The sequence below is a fragment of the Mixophyes fleayi genome, chromosome 2 (genome assembly GCF_038048845.1).
Source record: "Mixophyes fleayi isolate aMixFle1 chromosome 2, aMixFle1.hap1, whole genome shotgun sequence".
Taxonomy (NCBI): Eukaryota; Metazoa; Chordata; class Amphibia; order Anura; family Limnodynastidae; genus Mixophyes; species Mixophyes fleayi.
Genome location: NC_134403.1, coordinates 376,060,385 through 376,083,904, shown reverse-complemented (window position 1 = coordinate 376,083,904; position 23,520 = coordinate 376,060,385). Strand labels below are relative to the sequence as shown.

General features: G+C 41.6%; 1 protein-coding gene across 5 annotated transcripts in view; it reads left to right on the top strand.

The window, feature by feature from the left end:
- Positions 1-8,530: 8,530 nt before the first annotated feature.
- The window catches only part of LOC142139687 (uncharacterized), a 92,606-nt gene continuing 77,616 nt past the window's right edge, over positions 8,531-23,520 (top strand). For 4 of the 5 annotated variants that reach the window (XM_075197514.1, XM_075197517.1, XM_075197515.1 and 1 more), the window contains exon 1: positions 8,533-8,641. In XM_075197514.1, coding sequence (XP_075053615.1) covers positions 8,590-8,641 — 52 coding nt within the window. In that variant the 5' untranslated portion in view covers positions 8,533-8,589. Of the gene's footprint in view, positions 8,642-23,520 lie in introns of all 5 variants that reach the window. The other variant, XM_075197516.1, reaches the window with a different exon arrangement.

The following is a 23,520-nucleotide window of genomic DNA, read 5'->3' as shown; positions in this document are numbered from 1 at the left end:
CAGACTAACACACGCCACTAGACATTTATATTATAGATATATATATATATGTATGTGTGTATGTATATATATATATATATATATATATATATATATATATATATAAAATCACTTTTTTTACACACACATATATGTATATATATATATATATATATATATATATATATATATTGTGGCAAGAGCCCGCTACTGCAGAAGCACACGCGAACAACTTCTTTCTTTTTATGTAGTTTTATTGTCAGGATGGTAAATGTTTTGACACCGTACAGATTTCACAGCAATACTTGGAGACCCTAAACGCTAGCTAGACATAGCTCAGCTCTCTCAAGACCAGCCAGCTTCGCCAGCGTTGATCTCTGTGCACAAATGATACAAACAAGCTTTTATACCTGATACTCCTCCCCCAGCCTTAGCTTGATGGACAGGTGACACACCCACCTTCTCTTTCAAAGGAAACGCCCCATCACTGGCTCTGTTTGCACTAAAGACACCCACCCTGTCTGTTTGCTGAGAGGAAGGATTTCTCTGCATGTAAGTTAACCAAACTTAAACTATTGTTTGTTACACATAGGTCTTTACATTCAATCTAGGTGCATTGCTGCACAAATGTTTTACTTTACTTGCCTGCTTTCTCTGCATATTGCCATCTAAATGCCTCCTTTTGTTACATATCCCTCCCCCTAGCGTCTCTAAGTAGGGGGACGCGGACTTTGCGAGAAGCGCATATTTTCGTGACAACGCATCTGCATTTTTGTGTAGAATTCCAGGTCTATGTTCTACTGAGAACTTGAAAGGTTGCAGTGCCAAGAACCAGCGGGTTACCTTGGCATTTACCTCCCGGTTGTTCTGCATCCATCTCAATGGTGCATGGTCTGTTATTAAGGTGAACTCTCTGCCTAAAAGATAATAGCGCAGAGCTTCTGTAGCCCATTTTATGGCGAGACAATCTTTCTCCACAGTGGCATATTTTTGTTCCCTTGGAAGCAACTTACGACTACGGTACAGGACAGGATTTTCTACTCCATTCTTCTCCTGTGACAAGACTGCACCTAAGCCAACACCAGAAGCATCAGTTTGGAGGAAGAACCTCCGGGTAAAATCTGGTGCTTGTAGCACTGGGGAGGAACAAAGAGCTAACCGAAGATCAGACCAGGCGGTTTCTGCAGAGTCAGACCAGGTTAATCTATCTGGACAACTTTTTTTTAACATGTCCGTTAGTGGAGCAGCTCTAGTGGCGAAGTGGCTTACAAACCGCCTGTAGTAACCGACTAAGCCTAAAAAGGTTCTTAACTGCGACTTTTTTTTCTTGTCTTGCCCAATTTTTGACTGCCTCCACTTTATCTAGCTGGGGTTTTACACGCCCTCGACCAACAACGTACCCCAAATATTTGGCTTCTCTCATGGCTATGGCACATTTCTCTGGGTCAGCTGTTAACCCTGCTGACCTTAATAAAGCTAAGACCGCCTCAACTTTGGCTAAATGTGATCCCCAGTCTGGGGTATAAATCATTATATCGTCCAGGTAAGCGGCTGCATAAGCTGTGTGAGGTCGTAGCAATTTATTCATGGCCCTTTGGAAGGTGGCAGGTGCCCCATGCAACCCAAAGGGTAGGACTTTATATTGATAGAGACCATCAGGGGTGGAAAATGCAGTCTTTGGCTTGGCCGTGGAAGTCAGGGGAAATTGCCAATAACCCTTTGTTAGATCAAGGGTTGTCAAATAATTGCTACCAGCAAGATTTTCCACTAGTTCATCCACACGTGGCATCGGATAGGCATCAAACTGCGACATACTGTTTAGGCGCCTAAAGTCATTGCAGAACCTAATTGTCTCATCGGGTTTCAGGACAAGCACAATGGGACTATTCCACTCACTAGTGGACTCTTCAATCACATCTAACTGGAGCATCTTCTCTACCTCCTTTCTCACGTCCACCCGTCTGGTTTCGGGAATACGATACGGCTTCTGCTTTACAATGACTCCTGGCGCAGTGACAATGTCGTGTTTGATTAAGGTAGTGCGCCCAGGAATGGAAGAGAAGACATCCCTGTTCCGGCGAATCATTTCTTCAGTCTGTTGTCTCTGCTGAATGGACAAGGCTGGCTCTATGGGCACTTCAGACTTTTCAATGGCAGTACTCACTAACTGAGGAGAGGTTTCCTCATCATGCCAAGGTTTAAGGAGGTTAACATGATATATTTGCTCCTCGCTTCTCCTACCTAACTGGCGGACTCTGTAATTGACAGGACCGACAGCCTCTAGAACTTCTTATGGAACCTGCCAATGGGCGAAAAGTTTGCTTTCCTGGGTGGGAACCAGGACTAGGACCTTGTCCCCAGGCTTGAAAGATCGAACAACAGCACTTTTATCATAACTTTTTCTCTGTCGTTCCTGAGCCTCTTTTACATGTTGCTGCACAATGGGCCCTATCTTTCCTAGCCTCTCATACATTTGGGACACAAATTGTACCAGATTTGGCTCCCTGGGACCTTGCTGCTCCCACCCTTCTTTTAACATATCCAAGATACCCCTGGGCTGTCTCCCAAACAATAACTCAAAGGGACTAAACCCTGTTGAAGCCTGAGGTACCTCACGGATGGCAAACATCAAATAGGGAATAAGAGTGTCCCAATCTTTTTTCTCTTGAACCACTGCTTTCCTGAGCATGTGCTTTAATGTGCGGTTAAAGCGTTCCACCAAGCCGTCTGTTTGTGGATGGTATACAGAGGTGTGAAGCGCCGTAACCCCTAGCAACTGGCACATGTCCTTCATCAGTTTAGACATAAATGGAGTACCCTGATCTGTGAGAATTTCTTTGGGTATTCCCAAGCGTGTAAACATCAATACAAGTTCTCTAGCTATGGTGCTGGACTTTATGTTTCGTAGGGGAATTGCCTCTGGATACCTGGTTGCATAGTCAAGCACCACTAGTATATATTGGTGCCCACGTGCGGATTTTTCCAGTGGCCCCACAAGGTCCATAGCTATCCATTCAAATTGAACTTGTACTATTGGTATTGGAATGAGAGGTGCCCTGTACATGGGTTTGGGACAGGTTCTCTGACAAATGGGACAGGACCGGCAATACTTTTTCACTGCCATGTGTACCCCGGGCCAGGAAACCTAAGCAGAACTCGTTCCCGTGTTTTATCATCCCCTAGGTGTCCCCCACAGACATGTGTGTGTGCTGCTTTTAACACTAGGGTTACATGGACCTGAGGAACCATTAATTGTTCTACTTTTTCCCCCTGCACATTAGCAACTCTATACAGGAAATTATTTTTAACAATAAAATATGGTATACCTTCTGCAGGCTGGGCAGCTTTCGCTACCCCATTTACCTCAGTCACACTTTTAAAGGCATGTTCCAAAGTGGCATCATTAAGTTGGTCTCGAGCAAAGTCCTGCAGAGGAAACAAAATTGGTATTGCGGACCAGTCCGTATCCCCACTGACAGGCAGGGTGGGCTCATCTGCGACATCACCGACCAATGCTAGTTTGGACTGTCCATGTTTCCCCGCAGGTGGATGCTTTTGTGGAACTCCTGCTGTGACTCCCAGGGTGGCATTCCGGTTTGGCGGTTCCCAAAGATCGATGTCCAGATGTTGTGAATCTTTAGGCGGTTCCTTTAAGACCGGGCTTCCGACCGTTGCATCAGTTGCCGGCATGTCCGGCCGGATCCACTCACCGAGGACATCATTAAACAGTGGGAAGTCTAGCCCCAAAATGAGAGGATATGGGAGTTTAGGTGCTATGGCAGCTACCACCATAACAGTTTTGTCTTTGAGTGTGACTGGTAGTATTGTTCTTTCATACTTCTCTGTCGTGCCATGTACGCAAAGAACCTTCACCTTGGGCAACCGAGAAGTTATGGTTTCGGGTAAGGCAGAGCTGGAAACCAATGAGAGTTCACTCCCCGAGTCAACCAAGGCCAGAACAAGGTTCTGGTTGATTAGCACAGTCACCCGGAACAAACAAGGACTTCCTGATGTGGGACTCATGGTAAAACAGCTTGGAAATGCAGGCCCAATATGTGCCACGGAACAGTCCATGGGTTCCTGTAGGTTAGGACACTCTGCCTTAAAGTGGCCTGGCTCACCACGTTCAAAACACTTCAGATCAGACAGCTTTGACTTGGCCCTCTGTCCGTAGCAGTTTTGCCATTGGGCCCTGTGGCAAGAATTGTCAAACCTGGCTTTTGGCGTGGCAGCGGCTTTGGCACAAATGCAGGTTCTTTAGTCATTTGCTGTAGCGCACAAAACCTTTCTACCATGGTGGCAAGCTCTTCATAAGTTTGTGGGTCTGATTGCAGCACCCACCTTTGCAAATCACGGTTCAGCCCCCGGATGCAGTGATCTATCGCCAGAACTTCAATAATCCGAGAAGGCGAATTCTCCTCAGGCTGCAGCCATTTTTTAAAAATTTTAGAAAGCTCAGCTACTTGCGCTCTGACCGTTTTTTCTTTATCATAGCGCCATTGGTGATAGCGCTGGGCCCGGCCTGGCCCAGAAACTCCAATGCGAGCCAATATCTCAGACTTTAGGCACAAATAATCAGAGGCCCGGTCCTCATCTAGATCCATATAAGCTCGCTGAGCTTCACCAGCCAGATATGGCGCCAGCCTCTCAGCTCAATCTTTAGGAGGCTATTTTGCCCTTTTTGCAAGTCTCTCAAAGGACACCAGATATGCCTGTATGTCATCATCTGGCGACATTTTCTGGAGAACAGGACCAAGAGGTTCATTTCTGTCATGTCTCACCTGGCTTAACTCTTTTCTTAAGAGCCTTGTGTTTTCCACCTGTGCCTCGGAGACTTGTAGCATCTGAGCTTCCTGCTGTTGCTGCGCAGCGGCCACATTCACGAGGGTTCTCAGTACTTCCTCCATGCTGAGGTCTGCGCCGGATGGGTAGCGGAAACTTGCTTCCCGGAGTATCCCTCTCCTGACACCACTTGTGGCAAGAGCCCGCTACTGCTGAAGCACACACGTACAACTTCTTCCTTTTTATGTAGTTTTATTGTCAGGATGGTAATTGTTTTGACACCGTACAGATTTCACAGCAATACTTGGAGACCCTAAACGCTAGCTAGACATAGCTCAGCTCTCTCAAGACCAGCCAGCTTCCCCAGCGTTGATCTCAGTGCACAAATGATACAAACAAGCTTTTATACCCGATACTCCTCCCACAGCCTTAGCTTGATGAACAGGTGACACACCCACCTCCTCTTTAAAAGGAAACGCCCCATCACTGACTCTGTTTGCACTAAAGAGACCCACCCTGTCTGTTTGCTGAGAGGAAGGATTTCTCTGCATGTAAGTTAACCAAACTTAGACTATTGTTTGTTACACATAGGTCTTTACATTCAATCTAGGTGCATTGCTGCACAAATGTTTTACTTTACTTGCCTGCTTTCTCTGCATATTGCCATCTAAATGCCTCCTTTATCCTTTTGTTACAATATATATATGAATGTCGGGCGTGAAGACATCATCACGCCCAACATTCACTGTGAGCGCAATACGGAAAAGGAGACCAGGGAGGGAGCCGGATCGTCACCTGACCTGACCGCAAAAAGTAAGTTTTTATTTTAGTTTATTTTTTTATATTTTTTACAGAAGTCCTGGCTCGGGCCCACTTTTCTGCTTGGCCCCGGGCACCTGCCCATCATGCCCAGTCGGAAAGACAGCACTGAGGAACTCTCTACATCCCTGCTGAGGTGACCCAGTCCCCACAGTCATTGTACCAGTATACCACACCATCCTCTCACCTGGGTTTCACTCTGTCTTTCCATGAGATATGACTCCCAACAGGCAGATTAGGGACTTGGACCACGGACAAGCAGAGCTAAACAGGAACTGCATTGGGGCTGGTCAGTAGGAGCTTCCTCAGTTGAATAATACAGTACATAAGGGCAAAAGACCTACTTACATTTCTCACTTAACAAACATTGTCCCATTTATATTATATTATGTTTTATTTTTGCAGCATATGTGATGAATGAAATGATCATTTACTCCTCAGGCTCATTAATATGCACAATACAGAGGGACGAGTGGGGTCCCCAGACTTATCATGTTTGTTATTTTAGAAGAGATTTGAGGAAAATACCTGATACCCACCTTAAAAAGGGAAAAGGTGAATAGAATATTTTGTGACAGTAACTGTTTGTTTATATGTTGTCGTGTTGTGTATATGTGATCCCATGTAATACACATATCTGCAGACAGGGGACTCTGAGACATGGCCTATAGTTTGCACCATCTTCACTTGGTAAAGGTGGTATTCTGATGATACTGATAGCAACGCTGCCATCACCTTCTGCAGTTACTGATACTGAGGTTCTCCTCCTGGATGCTCAGGTAGATTTAGGTATTTGTGCATTTCCAGTGGTCTGACATTCTCACTCTCTATACTGTACATACTCGGGGACATGTCAGAGAGTCAGTCAATGTACAAGTTATATGTGAACTGAACGTATTATATTATCTGCACAACAGAAAGAGGAAGTTCTGTCCTCCAACATGTAACCACTTCCCTAGAGATGTGGGAACCTGATATAACATAATCCTCATTTCTCAGAAGACGCAGAGACATAGAAGAAGATACAAGTGTCTATAACTATAAATAGGAATAAAACAAAAAATACAAAACAAATATAGCGCTATCTCCGAGCTACTGTGTACCTACAAACAGGATTCCACTAAATCCAAAAGTAAATACAAATATAAAACTTGTACATCCATGAAGCGCTCAGGATGGTTTACATACAGATGTATGGATGTCCTCACTCATAATATCACAGGTACATCAGAGAACATGTAAAATGAGAAACAGTATATAGTGTAATAAATTCAAAATGAATATATCAACATTCAGTAAAAGGTCCCAGAGTTATCCCAAGATCAGACTGAAGACCTCCTAATGGTCAACGGTGAAAGTAGGAATGAATATCCCCCAAAACATGCTTCACACCACCAACTCCCATATACCTTTTGGCCTTGAAAAAGTCTCCAGGAGGAGAAGAAACGCGTTGGCTACTTCAACGGTCCATAAATTATCAAGTCCTACTGACTCTATGTAAACCACTTTGAGCGCTTCATGTATGTACAAGTTTTTATATTTATAAATAGGAATAGTCACCACGTTATATTCTGTGAGAGTAAAACTCGCTCAGTGTGGGGTCTTAATATACGTCAGATGGATAAAGGACAATCAGGCTCCCTGACATATTATATCATTTTCAGGACAATTTCTTCTGTGTAACTAAGAGGAACCTGATACCCTCCAACCCAAAGTTCTTCAACTATACATGCACAGTCATCTTGGCCCACAAAGCCATGCTCTGTTTACCCAGATGTTCTTGCTTAAAAGTGGTCACGTGCCTGGACTCCCTGCCCTCCAGTTCTGGTCCCAGAGATTCTGTTCTGGATCTTGCTAGGAGTCTGGACACATCCATGGTGGGGCTGATTGTGTAGACTTCTCTTTCTGGCACCAATAATAGAGGAATAGAGGTTTCCTCATGACTGAATTATTGTATGGCAGAAGGAATCATCCAATAAGGGGCAGTGTCAGGGTAAATAGGCAATTCTGAATGGGGGTTCTTGCTCTGGTTGAGCTGAGTTCACCTCATATGGAGAGCAGTTTGTCCTCCAGATACACCCTGGAATGATCAGTGTACTGATGACATTGTGAACTATCCTGGACCATAATGGTGGCACCAGTCCTACAACTGTGAGCGGTCAGGCGGCCATGTCTGTAGAAGTCGTGCTGGTCCTGCTCCTACCTCTCACATGTCACCATTCTCTTCTCTATATCAGATCTTGCACTAGAGATTCAGTAGAACTTCAAAGCCAGAAGCTGAATTATCTAGAGCTGACCCAGCTGGAGCCAGGGACACACTAAGGAAAAATACACAGCACAGGTTCCTCTGGTCTCCTATGCTTATCCTCAGAATTTGGGCAAAGATTGAGGAGCACGGTGGGCACTAAGTTACAAGGGACATTTTTCTCACCATAAATGATCTTTATGGGACTGATGCGGAATGGTTGCAAAATGTGAATACATTTTATGCAAAAAAAATGCACTGAAAAACAGTGTATTTCCACTCATATGCAGAGCCATTTATTTCTCAAAATGAGTCCGACTCCACAACATATGCGGCGGGTTTACGACAAGTCATCATTATCAGTAAGTATCTGCACCTGCCCTATAGGAGATGCAAAACCTGCGCTTCCTAACAGGCGTCTATGGGTCTCTCTGCAGGTCTGCATGAGACACAGTTGCATAAATGCCTTTACTGTACTCGGCCAATGTTAAAATGCTCCACCTCACCCCATCCCACCACTCCAGTTACATGGAGTCACAAGTGTCCGGTAGGGGCAAGCTTGTTTTTGTGCATGTATTCACTTTCTAAACATACACAGAGCAATTTCATGCAATCTGACATACGTCCAACTCTGCATCATGTCCTGTGTGTGTAAAACTATAGGACCAGGAAATTAAACTTCTCTAGTGCAGAGATCTCCTTACGCCTCTCAGTTCTCTCTTCTCAACTTCTCTTTTCACTTCCTGAGAACTTCATTGAGGAATATGTGGTCTCTCTGCGTCCTCCTCCTGTGTGTCCTGCTGTCCCTGGGACAAGGTACGTGATGTAATACAGTGAGAGACATAGGACTGTATAAGGGACTATGTAGGGAGAACCCAGCAGTGTCATCCAGTAATGATCAGTCTTTGGGTTCTATTAATCTCCAGCAGTTTCCTCCAACCCTGAGTGTCAGACAGACAGACAGATGCTATTATTCTATGAGTCCACAGTTACAGTGATCTGGTTCTGTACATAATAGTGATAGCGCTGAGTGTACAAATCTTTATTCAGTGTTACAGTGATCTGGGTCTGTACATAATAGTGATAGTGCTGAGTGTACAAATCTTTATTCAGTGTTACAGTGATCTGGGTCTTTACATAATAGTGATAGCGCTGAGTGTACAAATCTTTATTCAGTGTTACAGTGATCTGGGTCTGTACATAATAGTGATAGCGCTGAGTGTACAAATCTTTATTCAGTGTTACAGTGATCTGGGTCTGTACATAATAGTGATAGTGGTGAAGGTGTAAAGCTTTATACAGTGATCTGGGTCTGTACATAATAGTGATAGTGCTGAGTGTTCAAAGCTTTATTCAGTGTTACAGTGATCTGGGTCCGTACATAATAAAGATAGTGGTGAAGGTGTAAAGCTTTATTCAGTGTTACATGATCTGGGTCTGTACATAATAGTGATAGTGCTGGGTGTGCAAAGCTTTATTCAGTGTTACAGTGATCTGGTTCTGTGCATAATAGTGATAGTGCTGAGTGTGTAAAGCTTTATTCAGTGTTACATGATCTGGGTCTGTACATAATAGTGATAGTGGTGAGTGTGTAAAGCTTTATTCAGTGTTACATGATCTGGGTCTGTACATAATAGTGATGGTGCTGAGTGTGTAAAGCTTTATTCAGTGTGACAGGGATCTGGGTCTGTACATAATAGTGATAGTGCTGGGTGTGTAAAGCTTTATTCAGTGTGACAGTGATCTGGGTCTGTACATAATAGTGATAGTGCTGAGTGTGTAAAGCTTTATTCAGTGTTACATGATCTGGGTCTGTACATAATAGTGATAGTGGTGAGTGTGCAAAGCTTTATTCAGTGTGACAGGGATCTGGGTCTGTACATAATAGTGATAGTGGTGAGTGTGTAAAGCTTTATTCAGTGTTACATGATCTGGGTCTGTACATAATAGTGATAGTGCTGGGTGTGCAAAGCTTTATTCAGTGTGACAGTGATCTGGGACTGTACATTATAGTGATGGTGCTGAGTGTGTAAAGCTTTATTCAGTGTGACAGTGATCTGGGTCTGTACATTATAGTGATAGTGCTGAGTGTACAAAGCCTTATTCAGTGTGACAGTGATCTGGGTCTGTACATAATAGTGATAGTGGTGAGTGTGTAAAGCTTTATTCAGTGTTACATGATCTGGGTCTGTACATAATAGTGATAGTGCTGGGTGTGCAAAGCTTTATTCAGTGTTACAGTGATCTGGTTCTGTACATAATAGTGATAGTGCTGAGTGTGTAAAGCTTTATTCAGTGTTACAGTGATCTGGGTCTGTACATAATAGTGATAGTGGTGAGTGTGTAAAGCTTTATTCAGTGTTACATGATCTGGGTCTGTACATAATAGTGATAGTGCTGGGTGTGCAAAGCTTTATTCAGTGTTACAGTGATCTGGGTCTGTACATAATAAAGATAGTGGTGAGTGTGCAAAGCTTTATTCAGTGTTACAGTGATCTGGGTCTGTACATAATAGTGATAGTGGTGAAGGTGTAAAGCTTTATTCAGTGTTACAGTGATCTGGGTCTGTACATAATAGTGATAGTGCTGAGTGTACAAAGCTTTATTCATTGTTACAGTGATCTGGGTCTGTACATAATAGTGATAGTGCTGAGTGTGTAAAGCTTTATTCAGTGTTACAGTGATCTGGTTCTGTGCATAATAGTGATAGTGCTGAGTATACAAAGCTTTATTCAGTCTTACATGATCTGGGTCTGTACATAATAGTGATAGTGGTGATTGTGTAAAGCTTTATTCAGTGTTACATGATCTGGGTCTGTACATAATAGTGATGGTGCTGAGTGTGTAAAGCTTTATTCAGTGTGACAGGGATCTGGGTCTGTACATAATAGTGATAGTGCTGGGTGTGTAAAGCTTTATTCAGTGTGACAGTGATCTGGGTCTGTACATAATAGTGATAGTGCTGAGTGTGTAAAGCTTTATTCAGTGTTACATGATCTGGGTCTGTACATAATAGTGATAGTGCTGGGTGTGTAAAGCTTTATTCAGTGTGACAGTGATCTGGGTCTGTACATAATGGTGATAGTGCTGAGTGTGTAAAGCTTTATTCAGTGTTACATGATCTGGGTCTGTACATAATAGTGATAGTGGTGAGTGTGGAAAGCTTTATTCAGTGTTACATGATCTGGGTCTGTACATAATAGTGATAGTGATGAGTGTGTAAAGCTTTATTCAGTGTTACATGATCTGGGTCTGTACATAATAGTGATAGTGCTGGGTGTGCAAAGCTTTATTCAGTGTTACAGTGATGTGGTTCTGTACATAATAGTGATAGTGCTGGGTGTGTAAAGCTTTATTCAGTGTGACAGTGATCTGGGTCTGTACATAATAGTGATAGTGCTGAGTGTGTAAAGCTTTATTCAGTGTTACATGATCTGGGTCTGTACATAATAGTGATAGTGCTGGGTGTGTAAAGCTTTATTCAGTGTGACAGTGATCTGGGTCTGTACATAATAGTGATAGTGCTGAGTGTGTAAAGCTTTATTCAGTGTTACATGATCTGGGTCTGTACATAATAGTGATAGTGCTGGGTGTGTAAAGCTTTATTCAGTGTGACAGTGATCTGGGTCTGTACATAATAGTGATAGTGCTGAGTGTGTAAAGCTTTATTCAGTGTTACATGATCTGGGTCTGTACATAATAGTGATAGTGCTGGGTGTGTAAAGCTTTATTCAGTGTGACAGTGATCTGGGTCTGTACATAATGGTGATAGTGCTGAGTGTGTAAAGCTTTATTCAGTGTTACATGATCTGGGTCTGTACATAATAGTGATAGTGGTGAGTGTGTAAAGCTTTATTCAGTGTTACATGATCTGGGTCTGTACATAATAGTGATAGTGATGAGTGTGTAAAGCTTTATTCAGTGTTACATGATCTGGGTCTGTACATAATAGTGATAGTGCTGGGTGTGCAAAGCTTTATTCAGTGTTACAGTGATCTGGTTCTGTACATAATAGTGATAGTGCTGGGTGTGTAAAGCTTTATTCAGTGTGACAGTGATCTGGGTCTGTACATAATAGTGATAGTGCTGGGTGTGTAAAGCTTTATTCAGTGTGACAGTGATCTGGGTCTGTACATAATAGTGATAGTGCTGAGTGTGTAAAGCTTTATTCAGTGTTACATGATCTGGGTCTGTACATAATAGTGATAGTGCTGGGTGTGTAAAGCTTTATTCAGTGTGACAGTGATCTGGGTCTGTACATAATGGTGATAGTGCTGAGTGTGTAAAGCTTTATTCAGTGTTACATGATCTGGGTCTGTACATAATAGTGATAGTGGTGAGTGTGTAAAGCTTTATTCAGTGTTACATGATCTGGGTCTGTACATAATAGTGATAGTGATGAGTGTGTAAAGCTTTATTCAGTGTTACATGATCTGGGTCTGTACATAATAGTGATAGTGCTGGGTGTGCAAAGCTTTATTCAGTGTTACAGTGATCTGGTTCTGTACATAATAGTGATAGTGCTGGTTGTGTAAAGCTTTATTCAGTGTGACAGTGATCTGGGTCTGTACATAATAGTGATAGTGCTGAGTGTGTAAAGCTTTATTCAGTGTTACATGATCTGGGTCTGTACATAATAGTGATAGTGCTGGGTGTGTAAAGCTTTATTCAGTGTGACAGTGATCTGGGTCTGTACATAATAGTGATAGTGCTGAGTGTGTAAAGCTTTATTCAGTGTTACATGATCTGGGTCTGTACATAATAGTGATAGTGCTGGGTGTGTAAAGCTTTATTCAGTGTGACAGTGATCTGGGTCTGTACATAATGGTGATAGTGCTGAGTGTGTAAAGCTTTATTCAGTGTTACATGATCTGGGTCTGTACATAATAGTGATAGTGGTGAGTGTGTAAAGCTTTATTCAGTGTTACATGATCTGGGTCTGTACATAATAGTGATAGTGATGAGTGTGTAAAGCTTTATTCAGTGTTACATGATCTGGGTCTGTACATAATAGTGATAGTGCTGGGTGTGCAAAGCTTTATTCAGTGTTACAGTGATCTGGTTCTGTACATAATAGTGATAGTGCTGGGTGTGTAAAGCTTTATTCAGTGTGACAGTGATCTGGGTCTGTACATAATAGTGATAGTGCTGAGTGTGTAAAGCTTTATTCAGTGTTACATGATCTGGGTCTGTACATAATAGTGATAGTGGTGAGTGTGTAAAGCTTTATTCAGTGTTACATGATCTGGTTCTGTACATAATAGTGATAGTGGTGAGTGTGTAAAGCTTTATTCAGTGTTACATGATCTGGGTCTGTACATAATAGTGATAGTGCTGGGTGTGCAAAGCTTTATTCAGTGTTACATGATCTGGTTCTGTGCATAATAGTGATAGTGCTGAGTGTACAAAGCTTTATTCAGTGTGACAGTGATCTGGGTCTGTACATTATAGTGAAGGTGCTGAGTGTGTAAAGCTTTATTCAGTGTGACAGTGATCTGGGTCTGTACATTATAGTGATAGTGCTGAGTGTACAAAGCCTTATTCAGTGTGACAGTGATCTGGGTCTGTACATAATAGTGATAGTGCTGAGTGTGTAAAGCTTTATTCAGTGTTACAGTGATGTGGTTCTGTGCATAATAGTGATAGTGCTGAGTGTACAACGCTTTATTCAGTCTTACATGATCTGGGTCTGTACATAATAGTGATAGTGGTGAGTGTGTAAAGCTTTATTCAGTGTTACATGATCTGGGTCTGTATATAATAGTGATGGTGCTGAGTGTGTAAAGCTTTATTCAGTGTGACAGGGATCTGGGTCTGTACATAATAGTGATAGTGCTGAGTGTGTAAAGCTTTATTCAGTGTTTAATGATCTGGGTCTGTACATAATAGTGATAGTGCTGGGTGTGTAAAGCTTTATTCGGTGTGACAGTGATCTGGGTCTGTACATAATAGTGATAGTGCTGAGTGTGTAAAGCTTTATTCAGTGTTACATGATCTGGGTCTGTACATAATAGTGATAGTGGTGAGTGTGTAAAGCTTTATTCAGTGTTACATGATCTGGGTCTGTACATAATAGTGATAGTGGTGAGTGTGTAAAGCTTTATTCAGTGTTACATGATCTGGGTCTGTACATAATAGTGATAGTGCTGGGTGTGTAAAGCTTTATTCAGTGTTACATGATCTGGGTCTGTACATAATAGTGATAGTGGTGAGTGTGTAAAGCTTTATTCAGTGTTACATGATCTGGGTCTGTACATAATAGTGATAGTGGTGAGTGTGTAAAGCTTTATTCAGTGTTACATGATCTGGGTCTGTACATAATAGTGATAGTGCTGGGTGTGCAAAGCTTTATTCAGTGTTACATGATCTGGTTCTGTGCATAATAGTGATAGTGCTGAGTGTACAAAGCTTTATTCAGTGTGACAGTGATCTGGGTCTGTACATTATAGTGATGGTGCTGAGTGTGTAAAGCTTTATTCAGTGTGACAGTGATCTGGGTCTGTACATTATAGTGATAGTGCTGAGTGTGTAAAGCTTTATTCAGTGTTACATGATCTGGGTCTGTACATAATAGTGATAGTGGTGAGTGTGTAAAGCTTTATTCAGTGTTACATGATCTGGGTCTGTACATAATAGTGATAGTGCTGAGTGTGCAAAGCTTTATTCAGTGTTACAGTGATCTGGGTCTGTGAATAATAGTGATAGTGCTGAGTGTGCAAAACCTTATTCAGTGTTACAGTGATCTGGGTCTGTACATAATAGTGATAGTGCTGGGTGTGCAAAGCTTTATTCAGTGTTACAGTGATCTGGGTCTGTACATAATAGTGATAGTGCTGGGTGTGCAAAGCTTTATTCAGTGTTACATGATCTGGTTCTGTATATATTAGTGATAGCGCTGAGTGTACAAAGCTTTATTCAGTGTTACAGTGATCTGGGTCTGTACATTATAGTGATAGTGCTGAGTGTACAAAGCTTTATTCAGTGTTACAGTGATCTGGGTCTGTACATAATAGTGATAGTGCTGAGTGTGTAAAGCTTTATTCAGTGTTACATGATCTGGGTCTGTACATAATAGTGATAGCGCTGAGTGTACAAAGCTTTATTCAGTGTTACATGATCTGGGTCTGTACATGATAGTGATAGTGCTGAGTGTACAAAGCTTTATTCAGTGTTACAGTGATAATAGTGATTGTGCTGAATTTTGATAAATTACCCAGCATAGTTCTGTTGTTTTTTTCATTTTTGTTTTTATTTACAGCTGTCCCTCTTTTCTAGTTCCAGGTTTTAGAGATATATCCCTGGAAAGTTTTGTCCCTATGTCATCATCATCATCATCATTTATTTATATAGCGCCAACATATTCCGTAGCGCTTTACAATTGGGGACAAACATAGTAAACTAATAAACAAACTGGGTAAAACAGACAAAGAGGTGAGATGGAATAGAATTCCTTATTTCTGCATCGATATGTATCTTTTCTGCAGCCATTCAGTAGAGGTGAATGAAAACATTTCCCTCTTTGGGTGGTAGTGGGGAACTGAAGCCATTATCAGCCCCATTGTGCATCTGGCCCCTTTGTCATCACCCTTTTCCCAAAATCCTGTTCTCCACTCATAAATGTCTTTGCCTCCTGCCATAGTCATTCTCTTCCCGCATTACGCTGTTTCCCTCCTCTCTCATCATCACCCCATTCCATCGTTATCATTATCCTCCCTGTTATCATTATCCCCATGTAATCATTTGTCCCTCCTGCAGCATTATGTAATTGTGCCCCTCCCTTACATAGAGTAACATCTCATTCAGAGGGGCTTATTTCTTAATTGAAAAAGTATTTTTATTTTGTATTATGGAACAAAAAACATACAATAAATTACATTTAAGTGAACTGCGTCGCTGCACAGCTATAAGTACAAAACACCTCACACATAATTATTCATACTTTTAGTAAAATACAAGATATGACTTCATACCCTATACAGCAAGTACTCTATGTATAACAACAATACCGTTGGACAACACTTGTCGTGGTGAAAGGATTATCTTTTCTCCATCCTCTATATTTTCTGGGTGGTCTACAAGATGGCTGACATACAGGAACTAACTGAGTCACACCAACCAGAGTTTCCTGCAGACCGCTGCAGTGCATCATGGGATGTATAACTCTACATCCTCCTTCTCAAAGAAAACATTCCACAGTGCGGCAACAAAATACTACTAAGCTACGAAGTCTTGGAACTTGGGATTTGGATCCCCTTCCAGACCTGGTGATGACAACATGTGTTTGTGATGGTTCATGATCCACAGTTCCACCCATGAGTCCAAGTGGACCCAGAAACACTTCACACTCTAAAGGTGGGGTATTCAGTTCTTCTGCCAATGACTGCTGTGCTGTAAGGTTAACTGGTGGTTTAATTACCACTGGTGTATGGGCTGGAGTGGTACTTGTAAGAGATGGCATCTGTTCTGCACATATGTGTTGTTATCGGTTTGTATCTCATAGCTGTTTGGTTGTGTAGCCTCCCTTGTAAAGTGGCCAGATGGTACCTGGTCTGCATTCAGATTGGGTATGAAAAGTCGACAAAGTTATAGACAGTTTTACTGTTGACATTTTGACTGTCGACTTCTCAACTTCAATCCTCTGCATTTGCACGGTCTCACCAAGCCTTTCCTTGTCATGCTTTGTTGGTTAGCATTGCTTATATCTGGTTTCTACTCTTGGTTGATATGTCCCTACTGGGTTGGAGTTCAGACCTGATCATGGTGATCATTGTCAGGGTGTGCTCTGATAGCAGGCATTGTGCTGGTGATAAAGTCCATCTCTTGGCCAGTTTCATAAGTGAAGGAGCGCTGCATATATGTCTGTGTCAGCACATAAACATTTCTCCAATACGTGTTTGGTGGAGCACACTGCCCTCTGCTAGGCCATTGTATTGGGGATATAACAGGCTGCTAGTGACAGGCATGATTCTCTGCTCATGGATTGCATAGCATTGTCAGTCATGAGTTGTTGTGGGATGCCATAAACCTCAAAGTGTTACTTGAGTTTTGTAATAAATGTTGTACTGCTGAGGTTTGGTAAGTAGTCAAATTCAAACCATCCTGAACATAGTTGTACCAGGTGTTCTTTCCCTTTCCATTCAGAAATGTCTGCGGCAGTGAGCGCCCATGGCATACCAGGGATCTCATGCAAGTGCAGTGGGTCTTTGCTTGAGGTGAGATTTGAGAGCATTAAAGGGTGCAGAGCAGGTAAATGTGACCGTAGATAGATGTCCAGACTGTTGCTCTCCTATTCATGGCCTCGCTGCCAGGATGCTCTTGATGAAGTTGCTGGATGTAATACTTTTGGACAGATTATGTCATGATGAACCTTTGACCTTGCAGGAGTATTCCAGTATCATTGCAATTCTTTTTGATTTCAGCTAACTATTCATAACAATATGTGACAGAGGAACAGATCATTAGTTAGTGTTTCATATCTCAGTTTCTTAATTTTCCTCAAAGAGAGCACTTGAAAAGTTATGATGCCATATTCCCAGGGCCATCTTAACAACATTATGGGCCCCCGGGCAAAGCAGTGCACCGGGGCCCCTAGATATAGATATAGATATAGATATAGATATATAGAGATAGAGATAGATAGATGTACTTGCTCAGTGACCCTTGTAGGTTTTTTTTGCAGGTTTTTTTCTTTTGCAGGATTATTTATTCTCATTAAGAGCCGTGCCTATGGGGCCCCCTTGCCGGTGGGGCCCCCGGGCAGCTGCCCATCGTGCCCAATGGAAAAGATGGCCCTGCATATTTCTCTATAGGGTCAGCATGCTCAGTATGAAGCAGAAATACATGTGAGAGCGCATTTACGACATACACTTCCTTGACATGTTTTTATATGACATTCATGTTGTATCATGGGAGCAGCAGCATAATTCTTTCAATGTGTGATGATGCTGTGTGCAATGGCTTTTTTTAGGGTAGTGATAAGTGGTCAGTGGTCTCTTTCTACTGCCACAGAGTGGATGAAGATATAATTGTAGAACTTCTGCGTACACAAAGTAATACTTGCAATTCCTTTTGATTTGTGCATAGCGTGATTCTGTCTCTGTTAGGGCTCTGGAAGCAAAAGTCACCAGTTTGTTGTGGTGTTAACAGACCGCACCTGGGGGTAAATGTATCAAGCTGAGAATTTTCCGGCGAGTTTGAGAAACCAATCAGATTCTAGCTATCATTTATTTAGTACTTTCTATGAAATGACAGCTAGAATCTGATTGGTTGCTATAAGCAACATCTCCAGTTTTCAAACCTGCCGGAAAACTCTCAGCTTGATACATTTACCCCCTGGTCTGTGTTGAGAACCATCTGCAGTCAGTACTATTGGTTGGTGTACGTTGAAGTACTGGAGTAACAGGGCTGTAGTCAGTATTACCTTCAGATTGTCAAATTCAGCATCCTGGCGCTCCTGCCAACACTGCTCTGCACCTTAGTGGAGAAGCTGGCAAAGTGGTGCAATGCCTTCACTGTAGTTCAGTCAAAGAAAGTGCTAGTGATCAAGTTTGTCCCCAAAGGGTGATGGATTGCTTCTGCCAAGGTCATAGTTTTTCAGTTAGCAAGTGGCCCATTTATAGAATCTCTTTAACTCTGAATCTGCATTTGTCAGGGTTCTATTTTAGGCTGATTGTCCTCATCCTTTCAAGAACCCCAGACCAGCAAATAACTGTTCCATGCCCCTCTGAAAGACTTCACTGCCTGTTGAGATTCCACAGGGCATGCATCCCTGCAGGGATATGAACGGGGTTAGATTTGATGACTCCTCATCCAATGGTATCTGCTTGAATCTCCTCTTTGCATATAATATGCTGAATATCTACGTGTCAGGCATATCTGCAATCACTTGCTCTATCGCTCTCATAGGATGGTGAGGTCTTAAAATAGCCCTGTTTAGGTGCAAATCCTCACTATAACATTTTTTTGCTGTAGCTGGCAAGACTGAGACCCATTATTTAATGGGGGCAATGACCCCAAGTTTTGTAATTCTGTCTAGTTCCGCAATAAGCTTGTCTTTCATAGTAAGTGGTCCTCCTGGGCGCATAAACTGTAGAAGGGATTGAGTCATCCAGGCACATGTTATATACAACTGGGAATTTTATTGTTGTGCTGCAGTCGAAAAGGTCATTTATCTCCTTCGGCTCTGGGGGTTCTTGCTGTATGTACCTCTGCTCTGAGCTGTATTAGCTCCAGCATGATACTATCGGGTAAACGTTTCTCGGCGTCCTGCCGCTTCTTCAGAGGTAAGTGTACACTTACGAAGTGTCAGGACGCCGAGAAACGCGTTAGGGCTGATACTCATAGAGTAATCCATCGGGTGCTGGCCAGTTTACCACCTCCACGCTGATTTGGATTATTTGCTACCAACGGCGCACTTCAGGTTGCCATTTGTATCCTACCGGAAATTTTGGATCAGGACTGACTGTAGAAGTTTGGAATCCATCGGCTCACGAAGAGAAGCTAAGTACCTGTTTGATATTCATCGGTGCCTATTATATGCAATATCTGGACACTGACACAGGTTCTCTTATATCTAATATTGATTGAGCCCTTTTGAGGATTTGAACATCAACAATAATATAATTTCTTCAGTCCGCGGTATGGACATTTGCACGGCTGTGTATTTTTTCCATATATGGTATCATATTATATCAACTTTTTTGGCCATCCATCCTGATTCTGTTTGACTTGGTTTAAGTCTATGAATTAACAGCTGTCAGTGATTATATCAATATTGATATCATTATATTGGTTATATATTTTATTCTGTTATTAATCCATTTGAATATTTTTTATTAATAAATTGATTACTATCATTACACTTGTTGCTTTGCGCTCTTACATTTCTGCTATATGTATTTGTATTTCTGACAGTTTCAGATTCTGTCTCCAAAGAGCTGCGGCACATGTTGTAATATAAGGGTAAATTGCAGCGCCTTGCAATTTTATTTTTGTTTTCAGTCACCATACTGTAGTAAAACGAAGAGGAATGCAAAGCAGCAGATATCCACCATATATCCACCATATATCCACCATATCTGCTGCGATGCACCTTTAATAGATTTGAGTAGGAGACATCGTGGACTAATTTACATGGTAAGTGCATGATAGTGCAATACCGTTATTTCTTAAATATACCCCTAATATAGTTACAATTGTAATAACAAGGGGATTGAACACTCCAGCTGAATATGTTTTGGATATTTTACTACATTATTTAGGGGTTGATAAAAGACTTTATACTGTCAGTCTTTCCCTCTATTATTATTTATATATATCAACCTATTTATTAATCAGAGAATCAGTCACACACAACCTTTTTATATTTTATTTTCACATATGTCACTTATATTTTGCTGTTTTTATACAATACATTAGTCCTTTATTATTTTATTTAATTCTAATAAAAGTTACGTTTTAACAATGATATTTTGATCTCTCAAACCTATTTGTTAGAATTTTGGGATTTTAAGAGGGCACCAGATCAAATCAGTGTCTTTTCTTTCTCTTTCTTCTCTATTTAAAATTATAATATAAAAAATACACAATATGGAAAACAGGGAATGGGATGAAATAATCACTGGAACTTCTAAAGTAAATGATTGAACCTTAATGTAACTGTATCACAGTATATAGTCCATAAGTCTCAGACTCAATAATTATAATCTCCTTAGGGGTAATGATAAAAAATGTTGAATGTTGAGACCTCGGGGTACATTAAATGGAACATCCTCTCACTCCTCCAAACATTCGATTTCAGAGGAATATACCAGCAGATTTTTTTTTTGATGAAGTTTCATACATAGAAGAAAAATCACAGACAAAAGCACATCATAGTGTAATCTATTGAGTAAGAAGTGAACGCCATGTACCGGTAAGTATCAATGTATGTGGTCTTATGGTTACTGGAACACCACATGAATTGCTAATACCCACTTAGAGTCCACATCTATGAGAAAATAATCTCAAAAAGTTGCCGTATTCACTTAGGGACACGCTGGAGCACCTCTCCTGTTATATCGCGTCTGTCCTCTTGATATGCAACCTTGCAATCAGTGCCTAAAATGGAAGAACAGATGCCAACGATAGTGCGTTACCCCAGGAAAGATATTTTTAATAACAACCAATAAAAAATAAAAACATAAAACTTTTCTCTTTCCTCATGTAAAACAAACAGCAATACACAACCTCTGTGAGGTTGAACTCTTACCCCGTTCAGGATAAATATAGGCACGAAGAAATAATCTTGAAACCCTCTCATACACGATCGGGAGCCAACTTAATAGATCCACACACCAGTGGTGTATGAGAGGGTTTAAAGATTATTTCTTCATGCCTACTTTAGAAGTTCCAGTGATTATTACATCCCATTTGTTAGTGCCGTGCCTGTTTTTCATATGGTGTATTTTTCATGTTTTTGCATACTTGGGTGGAATGTATGTAGGCTAATAGGTGGCTGCTTTCTATAATCTGTGCAGACATAACCATACAGTGTTTTCATTCTTAAAATTATAATATAGTTAGGTACCTTTGATGTAAAATGCAGATTACATACACTTGATGAAACAGCAGCACAGTGGAAGGTAATAAATATACACGTCTATTTAGACATCCATGCTTACATTACTTCTGCAAGCAATGTTGTTCTTTGTTAATAAAACTGTTGTCTTTATACCGTTCAAAAAAAAATTAAAATAATCCTCCACCATTCTTTGGATGTAGAGTTACAGCAGAGGTGTCACTAATTCTGGTCAATTCTTTTACAGTAGACAAGACCAGATGTCAAAATGTTGTGCTGAGTCATCTGCATCATCAATGGGTGTCTACGATTTTTGATAAGCACACAACAATATATAGCACATGTAGGTAACATTGGCACACAGCGGTAGCTGAAATAAAAAGTGGTGCAATATGGAATTGTCCTTGGGCCCTCCCAGCCACCCTTATGTTGGATCTTAGAAAGGACATGCACACTTTAACAAATCAAGCACTTAAGCCACAAAAGTGCCACTTCTTGTGGCTGAAGTGCTTGGTTTGTTTGGGCCCCCACAAAACAAGGCAACAATGGGCTTAAGCCACCAAAGGTGCTGTTAATGAACTCTACTGTGGCAAGATGTTGTTGTCATCATCCTCAGCATCAACCTCACCCTCATCAGTTTGTACATCATCCTCACACATTTTTAATTCATCACCGCTGGAATCCACTAATACAGAAGTCTCAGTGTTTTTATGTAATTGGCGGGAAAGGCCTTCATCATGGAAATTGAAGTTCATTTTTATGAACATTGTCTTTTCCAAATTTTGAGGAAGTAGCCTCCTACGCTGATCGCTGACAAGGTTCCCGACTATGCTGAAAACTCTTTCCAAGTAGACACTGGAGAGTTGGTACATGGGTCTCCAAATTCCATTTTTCTCTTTCAGTATGTAAAGGGACTGTATGATGTGTCTATTTCTATGCTGTCGTGAAAATAATCCTCCACCATCCTTTGGATGTTGATAGTAGGATCAGGTGGAGTTACGGCAGAGGTGTCACGTTTTTTGGTCAAATCTTTTAGACCAGACCAGATGTCAAAATTTGGTGCTGAGTCATCTGCATCATCCCTGGGTGCCTTGTGAAAGCTAAGTTTTTTCATAGCAGCAGTTGAGTGAGAAACTGTAGAGGAGACGCCATCCTGTCACGTAACACTTGAGCTGTCATCTTGCTCACTAGGAGCTCCTTGCATCTCTTCAGATCTGGGTTAGTTGGAAACAAGGAGAAAACATAGCTCTTAAACTGAGGATCAAGCACAGTCAACAAAATGTAGTGATCTGATTTCAAGATTTTGATAACTCTTGGATCCTGGCGTAGAGAATAAAGTACTTGATCTACAAGTCCGACATACTTTGTGTAATTGCTTTGTTTAATCTCCTCCTTCAGTTTCTCAAGCTGCTTTTTCAAAAGTTAAGGGAATCACTTGACTCAAGCCAGCAGTGTCTCAACTCACTTCACAGGTGACTACTTGCTAACCACTTCTGCCTCACAGCACAGGGGTCATGAGTTTGATTCCCGACCATGGCCTTATCTGTGTGGAGTTTGTATTTTCTCCTTGTGTTTGCGTGGGTTTCCTGCGGCCGCTCCGATTTCCTCCCTCACTCCAAAAACATACTAGTAGGTTAATTGGCTGCTATTAAAATTGACCCTAGTCTCTGTCTCTGTCTGTCTGTCTGTTAGGGATTTTAGACTGTAAGCTCCTATAGGGCAGGGACTGATGTGAGTAAGTTCTCTGTACAGCGCTGTGGAATTAGTGGCGCTATATAAATAGCTGATGATGATGATGGTTTCAGAACCTTGCACAACACGGAAAATATTCTGCCATATGCTTGAGTAAAATACATCCCCCCTCCTTTCCCAATGTCATGGCTTGTGGAGTAAGCGTGGATGGCTTTTTGCTGTTCCTCCATCCGCAGAAGCATATACAGGGTGGAATTCCACCTTGTCACCACCTATTGTTTCAGTTGGTGGCAGGGCAAATTAAATTGCTATTGTAGCTGCTTCAATCTCCTACATGCTGTTGCCGAATGCCGGAAATGTCCAGATATTTTACGGGCCACAGACAGCATCTCCTGCACATCCCTGTCATTTCTTAAAAGCTCTGCACCACCAAGTTTATTGTGTG